The 8,701-nt window shown below is 41.7% G+C and overlaps 1 protein-coding gene across 1 annotated transcript; it reads left to right on the forward strand.

Annotated features, from left to right (window-relative positions):
• Positions 1-591: 591 nt before the first annotated feature.
• On the forward strand, positions 592-2,876 carry RPS18 (ribosomal protein S18). The gene is given in 4 exon segments (XM_010154749.1): positions 592-678; positions 1,171-1,245; positions 2,588-2,631; positions 2,633-2,876. Coding segments are annotated over 4 exon segments (450 nt in total).
• The last annotated feature ends 5,825 nt before the right edge of the window (positions 2,877-8,701 follow it).

Here is an 8,701-nt window from a genome sequence, read left to right on the forward strand (position 1 = left end):
TGGGATGAGCAATCCTGTTATGCTTTTCCAAGTCTTCCTTACTGCAGCATGTTTTCATTATGTTTCAGAGAGATGGCAAAAAAGGGGAAAAAAAAAATCAATGAAAATGCAGACAGAGCCAAGTAAGAGTGAAAGAAAAAAATGAATCAAGAGAAGCCTGTGTGTGGAGGAGCAAAGTGGGAAAATGAAAATTTCAATGCAAATAAGTATCTGTGCCAGTCTGCTTTTAGAGACTGCTCGGTTTCAATGGAAGTTCAGTTAGTAGAAAACCAGGGTTATTAAAACTAAGAAAAGGGAGTCATTCTTTGAAAGTAATATGAATTTAACTGATGGAAGAAACAGGTCCATGAACTGCAGCAAGTTTTATGAACTCTAATTATAGTTTGAGAGGTCTGAACTGCTCTTTTAACTCCTAAATATCTTGGTTTCTACCGTACACTGGTAAAGCATGACAGTTCTCCAGTTATGAAATGTATAACTTAGTGGATTTCTCCTAAAACTGCAATGCTGGTTTGTTTGGGTTTTTTTTAAATTGTTCTGCATATTCATATTCTTTCCCATGTGATATATTGGCTAAAACCTTCCCGCTTGATGATGTGTCTCAAGAAATGTGGCATCTCTCGACCTATTATGCGACAGTCCAGTAGTGTTAGCATATTTAGCTGTGGCATATCTGAGGTATTGCAGCATTTGCCTTTAGAACAGGCACTGAGCTGTAAATGAAATATGGTGTTTAGGTTGCATTTTAGACAGCCACAGTGCTTTGAATGAATTAATCAACCTGCTTACATGACACGCTTAGTTACAGCCCTGTTACTGGTTTTTATAGGTGTGGTAGGTGTGAAGCTATTAGGTAGTAGCCTATGAATCCAGACCAGTCATTGGAATACCATATGGAACCCGGGTGGAAGGCTAAAGGTGTTATACAAATGTCTTGGGTCTTTTTGTGTGGCTGTATTGATTTTTGTCTAGTGGGTAGCTATTAGAAATTAAATGTGGACAATAATACTGTGCGTCTGGGCAATTGATCTCCCATGATAGGACACTGCCTTGCCTCCAGCCTGAGTCTGTAGGGCGCCAGGAGTCAGCAAACCAGGGGCTCAAAAGAATCAAAGGGTAACTGTCATTTGAGAGGCAGATTGTGAAACGATTGGCACTTTCTTTTCATAGCTAGCGCTGGAGACTCATCCCGCTGAAGCCCCTGAGAAGACCAGCGTGCTGGAGAATGTACGGCTCTGGGAGAGGGTAAGGAGAACCAGCTTCTTGCCACAGCCCAGTGCCTCAGAGGAGTTTGCAAGAGTCTATCACAGCCAGAGCTCATACTCTCAGCCTGAGGTAAATCATAAAGTTTGCTCCCAGACAGTCATTTTGCTGAGTGCCTCTAAATCAGTTTTGCAGTCATGCCAGTTAACAAGTTGACAGTCAGCGTAACTTAAACCAGGGTGCAAGTCTCTCTGTCCTCAGCCCTGTGAGGCTGTTCTGGAAGAGATGGTGTCTGCTCCACCCTCCCTCCCTGGGATATTGCAGCTCCCCATAGACCCTCATAACTCATGGCTAAATGCCACAAGTTACACATCTGAATGTGTCATTACTGCTTTTTTTTTTTTACTGTAGTGACTGATTTATTATGCAAGTCTGTGGTTGCACTGTAATCAAAAATCCATATGGCTTGAGAGAGGCAAGGATAGGGTAAGCAACATGAGTGCAGGGTGGATTTGAACCCTTAGGTGTTGAGTTGTTACCAAAAATAATTGGCTTCCCTCTAATATAGTGCACAGTGGATCGCCTTCTTATTCTACGCAAGGAACTGATATTGAATTAAAAGACCTTGCTGTACATTAAAGAAACTCAAAAAACTTAAAAGAGAGGGACAAAAGGGCAGTCATATAGAATGTGATAGCTGAAACAAGAGCCAAGTTACAAAATGATTAGCTGCGTACTGGCCAAAGAAAACAAGTCTCTGTTAGACCTAACCTGCACACTCCTCTCCTCAGGCTCATGTACCAAAGATTGGGAGCTCTACGGTGGAAATGTACATTTAATTCTGTTTTGTTTTACTTGGCGACTTTATTCCTCCAAACTTATTGATTTCAGCCTTCAATATTTTAATGCTGCATCTCAATAAAAGATACCCACAAGCACAATCAGTCCTGCAAAATAATACAAATATCACTTCCACTTAACGACATGTGGTATTATTCCAGTCATTGGCCCAGAAGAAAAGGTTCCTTTGCAATATATTTGACCCATAAAGAGCTAATTCCATGTTTCCACAATAGGCACATGAGCAATGTACCAAATATCAGTCATTAACTGAGTATTGCAGCTATAGTCTTAATTCTTTATTTGGAATCCATTCATTCACGAACTTGTGCTGGTACAGCATTTTTGTGTGTGCACTTTTTTGGGGGAAAGTGACACATGATTGACTTTCCTTAGCAAATAAGAATGGCCTTACAGCCCATGAGTCCATCTAGTCCAACATCCTGTCTGCAAACGTGGAGATGTACAGACAAACCTGTCACAATTCCTGGATGTGCCAAACAGCAGTACCAACGGCTGGCACAAAATCCTTTTGCCATCCAAGGTTGTGGGCCAGTGTTGGACACACGTGGCACTGAGGAAAGAAGATTGACCTTGCCGACAGAGCAGGGGAGCTGAGAGAAGATAAGGAGCAGCATACCTTCACGGATCGGCAGAACTCCCGGCAGCACACGATCCCTGGAGTGCACCTCATCAGGCAGAAGGATGGCAAGGATAGCAGAAACAACAAACTCATGGCCAATGGGGTAGACAGTAAATCGCATGAAGAGTTGAAGCAGCTGGAGAAATCCAGGAGGGTTGAGAACATTCTACTTCAGGAGCTGTATCACTGAACTTCAGCATGTCCAGTGTTGCCAGTGGAGACCTGTTGAAAAAAAGAGTGTCAGGGAAGAGTAAGAGCAGAGCAAGAACATATGGTACTTCTGCCATGTACACTGCTGTCTCAGCTATTTGCAGTTGAGTGGGTTTCCCGAACCTGTGCTGGTTTGTCTGTTGAGGAACAAACCCTAAAGGATTTATTTTCCGTGTATCTATTCAAACTTGTCACAAACTCACGTAGATTTCTTACATCCATGATGTCCTTTAAAAATCAGTTTCACTATTGCCTGTTGCATGAAGAAAATCTCCACTTCTGAACCTGGCTCTTTGCATCCCCATTTGTTTATGCCTGGTTCTTGTGTTGAAAGAGACAGTAAACAGTCATTCTTCATCGAAAGCCCTTTACGTCATTAACGATTTTGCAGCCTTCTCCGCTTTATTCGTTCTGGAGGCTCCCAGCCTGCCTAGTGATTTTGTATATGAAAGCTCTTACAAACCTTTAATCATCCTTGTCACTTTGCTTGGAATATTTGCCAGTTCTAACATATCTTTCTTAAAATGAAGGGACCAAAACTGCGTTTTGGATGTGGATGAGTCATGTATTTCTACGATGGCAAAAAGATAACTTCTTGTTTTGTTCTTTGTTCACTCCTGATTTCTTAGGTTTTTCTATGCGAATTTATTCTAAGAGAGATGTTATTTGAGTGCTTTGCAAAGAAAAAAGTGAGAAAACTGGTGAGTATTTTGGGCTTGCTTTGAAAAGCTTGGAGCATAAAAAGACTTAGATAACCTTATTATCCATGTATTCTTCAGAAACCACGTAGCTTGCTTTCTGGAGTCTATGATTTACTTGGAATCAAACAGGCATCTGTACCTGAAAATGTGTATTTCCAAGGCCTGTTCACATACAAATCTTGTAACAAAATGCTCTCGACTTTCAGCTGAATTGGTTTCTCCCTCAAAGGAGTGTCGTATAGCTGTTAAACCTCTAGCATTAAGTAGACATGTAATGTAGACTGTGGACATTATGCTTGGGGGGTCTGTGTACTTAATACCGGCTGATGTGTGGCTTACGCAGCTCTTTTAACTCCCTCGTGTAATGGCAAAAGGAAAAGAGAAAAAGGAAAATTTTCTTTTAACATGTTCATTGCATTCCGCAGGACGTTTGGGAGTAGGAAAACAATATTTTATTCTAATCAATTCTAACTTTTCTTCCCTAATCTCTTTGCTGCTATTGGGCCCTTTTGGTGAAATCATGTCTATTACCAGTTCCTATGCCTTCTAATGTCCTTTTGTCTTGTCCCTGTTTATCTCAGACAATTTTTATCATGTTATTTGCTTAAATTAGATTGTCTTCACTGCAGTCATTTCTTCAGAGCAGGAACATTCAATCTAGGTTTGCCCTAGTTATCTTATTTAAGAGTTGTGAGCTGGAGGTAAGGAGTTTGTCCGGCTAATTTACTGAATCAGAGCTTTGCCTAGCTCCGAGCTTTGCCTAGTCCTTGACCAACCCTTAGCAAGACAGTTTAGGACTGGTTTGGGGCATGTCTTCATCATGCTGTGAGTGTATACTTGGATAGAGCCATACTCTGTGGCTCTTTGAGAGTCTGGCCAGTGTTTTATAGAGCTCACTTCCCTCCCCCTCCCCCCAGGCTGTGAAAACAGAAGAAAATGATCTAGTATTTACCTTGCTCCTTCACATGCCAAGCATCTCAAATTGAAATAAATTCTGTCTATTGTAGTGACTCATTCGGAGAAACATAACGTATTTTACTCACATGTATGTTTTAACCATCATCATAATTTTGTGAACTACTTATGTGTTATTAACCCCATTTTACAGCTGAAAAATGCTGAGATAAGAGAGGCTAGAAACCACACTTTCAAAAATGACATTTAAAAATCGTAAGTGCCAAAATTCAGGAGCCACTTTTTCAATTCGGATGTTAGCCGTTTTGCCAGTGTCACCTAGGAAACTTAGCAACTGTGGCGATGAATCTTCCTTTTCTATTTTACTTGCACCCTAAACATTTGGCTTCAAAATGAAAATAAATGGGTACTTTACTCCCCTAACAGTCCGATCTACCAAGAATAAATAATACAATGCTGACTTCGTCGTGCGAGTAAGTGCTGTGCTCCAGCCGTTTATTTAATCGTGATGTTATTTATAGAAAGCTCCTTCATGTGATGTTGTTGCCAGCAACACAGATGTCCCTTGAATGCACTCGGTTTTAAATAAAGGTGAAAGGCTAAGGAAAATATCAAAGAACCCACCTTTAATATTTGGATTCAACAATAACAAGCAGGGTGTGGCCACCCTGAAACCGTGGCTTGTCGGATGCTTGGGAGGAGGGAAGGGTGGGAAAGCTCTCTGCTTACCAGTTCCACAGTCTCGTTAGTAAAAACACGTCTGAGACCAGCGATTGTGGCCGGAGAGAGACAGTGAGAACGGGTGGTGCTTTCAGTCCGTGCAGGGAATGAAGTGTCCTGCTAGTACTTGGCACAGAGCCACGGAATAAGCAGTTTTAGGGGCATTAATGTACTTAATGTTTGAGAAGTTGTTGTGAATGAAAACTCAAGAATTGTTGCCTGTATGTTTAAAAAAAAAAGGCTACCTTCTTTAGACTGCCTTTTTTCCCCCCAAGGAGGCTGTGAGGATCTTCACATAAAGCTTATCCTGAAAGCTTCTTCATGCTCAATTTGCTATACTTAAACCACTGTGATATTTTCAGGGTTGAAAATGAGACTTACAGGCTGCTGTTTACAGAAAATGCTGTCTCTCCCTTCTAACAGTGGTGTGATGGTAAATGAAATTCACAGGAACGTGGGTAGGTCAGAGACAGAAAAACGCACATTTTACACATGGATAATCCTCCCTGGAATAACAGGAAGGTTTTGTTGTTTGTTTTTTTGTTGTGGTTTGTTGTTGTTATTTTGAAGGTTTTGGAGGGGGGTTTTGTTTGTAGTTTTTTTTTTTTTATTAGAAAGTAACAATCTGAATTTCCTGTGAACTAAAACTTCAAGGCTTAAATAATGTGTATTCACCTGAAATCAACTTAGTAGAAGCTAGAGGCATCCCAGCCCTGGAAAAAAAAATCACATGTACTTCCACCCAGAATAGATTTCCAGTAACCCACAATCACCCAGAACTCGCTCTCCAACATATGAGGTCACCTGGAACAGGCACTTGATTTTTTGAATTCTCCTTTTATTGGGGTTTATTCATTTAGTTCTGATTCAAGAAGAGTTAGAACCTAAGAAAAATAATATTAGTGCTATATAAAATCGCAGCCGACATGCTTTGCTAGTCTGGAAGAATCTACCAAAGGACTTCCACTCTGTCTTATCTAACTATGAAGAATTTTATTCTGAGAATAGGGAGTATTTTCCAGTGTGTATCATGGTTGAATATTTGCCATAAACCAGACTGTTCACTCCTCCAAAAATGACACAAGCAGGTTGTAGTGAGGCTAGTATCTAGACAGATTTTGTCTGGGCTCATTCAGCACATGGAAAAAACATTTAATCTCATTTCTTCACAAGCTGACACCACAAAGCCATCTCATTTATTTTTCCTGATGTGCTGTTGTGTTGCTCGATACCACATGCAGTCACCACTGGCTTCGGAACAAACTGGTAGGATTGAGCAAAACTCTCTCATTTTCACAGTTACAAGTTAAAATGAGATCACAAAAGAGAAAGTTAGCTACCAAATGATGACTGGGCTCCCTGTACAGCAACATCAAGTATACTTGAAGTAAATGACTTGAGTAAGGCCTGCTAGCCAGATACTATGCAGATATTTCTGTTGTTCTCTATACCTTGCACAGTTCCTATAAAATGTAAAATAAAAAAAAGGCCTCCTCACCTACTCTTGGGCTGTCCGCTTCATCAATTCTCACCTAGCCTTGGGCTGTCAACTTCAGAAAATCAGCAGTGCTACTAATGGCACAAATGACATTACTTCCCCCTCTGTGTCTTCTCCTCAAAGCAGTAAAAGGTCAAACCCTTTCCAGAGATAAGCAGCACTAAGAAGCTTGCAGGGAAACTAAATAGTACAACTTTTTGTTCCTGTAGTTCCCAATAGAGCAAAAAAAATAGATCAGCAGCCAGTTTAGGGACATTTATACCAGTTCTGGACTGAATGGGAAGAGTGGGGGTATAAAACCTGTGGAGCATATTGCTGTCAGACAGGAGCCAGGCTGTACCTGAACAAGGAGACCCGTTCCAGAGTTCAGTATTAGCTGAACTATGAAGGTAAAAGGAGAACAAGTTGCATTTCAAAGACGTTCAAAAGATGCAAGAAGCTCGATTTACCACTGGTTTTTTGTTTCTGTGGTTGCCTTCAATCTGGCCCACATGTGAGCAGCCAGGAATCTAACAAACCCTTTCTTACCCTAATCCAGCAAATGTGTGTTTGCCAGTTTGTTCAAATTGCAGCATAAGCAGCACCTGTGAAAAGAAGTCGAGACACATTGGATCAAAAAAGTAAATCGGGGGAGGAAAGCTCAGGAAATGCAATGATGACAGAGGATCCTGGTAAAATGAGCGCAGAAAACCTGCAATCAAAAGCAAGGCCATCATAAATGTGGCACTGCCGGGGTTGCCCCTTCCGATGGAGGCTACTTTGAAGGTGCTAGCAAGTAATTTATTTAAGACTATAGGTCTTATTCTTGTCAAGGACTGACTGCAAAGCAATCACAGTTCCCCTAAATTTACAGCTAGAAAATCAAAGGTCCTTTCAAATGTATCTTACCGGGACTGGGACTGCTGCTCGCCTGCGGCTGACTCATCTGAGTGTCACAGAACTACGGATCTTCTCTTACATCTTTTATCATCTTTTCTGAACCAAGATGTCTTCAGATGCTTAGGTATCTGGGCCTCAAAATTAACTTCTACAAGCAAGAGTGCACATAAAAGGTGACCACTTAAACGATGCTAGAAACTCAGTGCGAAGGGGAGGGGAGGTGGGTAATCTCTGGTAACTAAAATCTAAACCGTGGTGAATCAACCATGGCTTGGCTGCGAGTCACAGCACATCAGGGGTGCCACCATGGGCCTCGGGAGGCCTGAGCTTTGTTTCCTGCTCTACCACAGGTTTCACGCTCTGAAGCTGGGCAAATGATTTAGTCACTTCTGGCCATCTCCAGCATGGGGCTGATACCTCTGACCTTTTGTCTTCTCTTGCCTCTCCAGACTAGATGGTCTGAAAAGGAGGCAGTCTGTCCCACCAGTGCCCAAGCTCTGTACCGCCTGGTTAGACATGGGGCCCCTCGCACACTGTCATCTGGCAGAGACCATGACACAGTTCACAAATAATTACGCTTTACAATAGCCCTTTGCTTCAGTTCCCGAGGAGACGACATGACATATCGTGTTATAGGAACAACGCTCATCTGGCAATATTAAGAAAGTTCTGAGCTGCTCTCTAGTCACCCAGAAGTCAGGTGAAGTTGTAAAATCCCTCTCAGCGAGTTGGTGCGTTTTTAACGTGAGTTCGGGTCTGAGCTTGGGAACGCTTCCTCTGAAGAGAGTTACTGTGAACGACGATGGTGTGAAATGAACTTCTCAAAGCAGTCGTGGGCCTTTCAGGGTTTCAGGTTCTGTTCCAGTATTTGTCAATGCCTTTTGGCTTGCTAGGGCCAGAGGATTTTTTTTTTTTTCCCTAGGAAAAATTTGGCTATTGCAAGTAATGCAAGGTGATTTATTGTACGTGCACTGCAAAATGACAGCAATGACTGCCCGAACTGTCCAAGCACAGCGAGCTGCTTCTGTCAAATACTGATGTATGACTGGACACATGCTCCAACTAAGATCTTTGTTTAGTAAATACTAAATA

The sequence above is a fragment of the Eurypyga helias genome, unplaced genomic scaffold (genome assembly GCF_000690775.1).
Source record: "Eurypyga helias isolate BGI_N326 unplaced genomic scaffold, ASM69077v1 scaffold6457, whole genome shotgun sequence".
In the NCBI taxonomy this organism is placed as follows: domain Eukaryota; kingdom Metazoa; phylum Chordata; class Aves; order Eurypygiformes; family Eurypygidae; genus Eurypyga; species Eurypyga helias.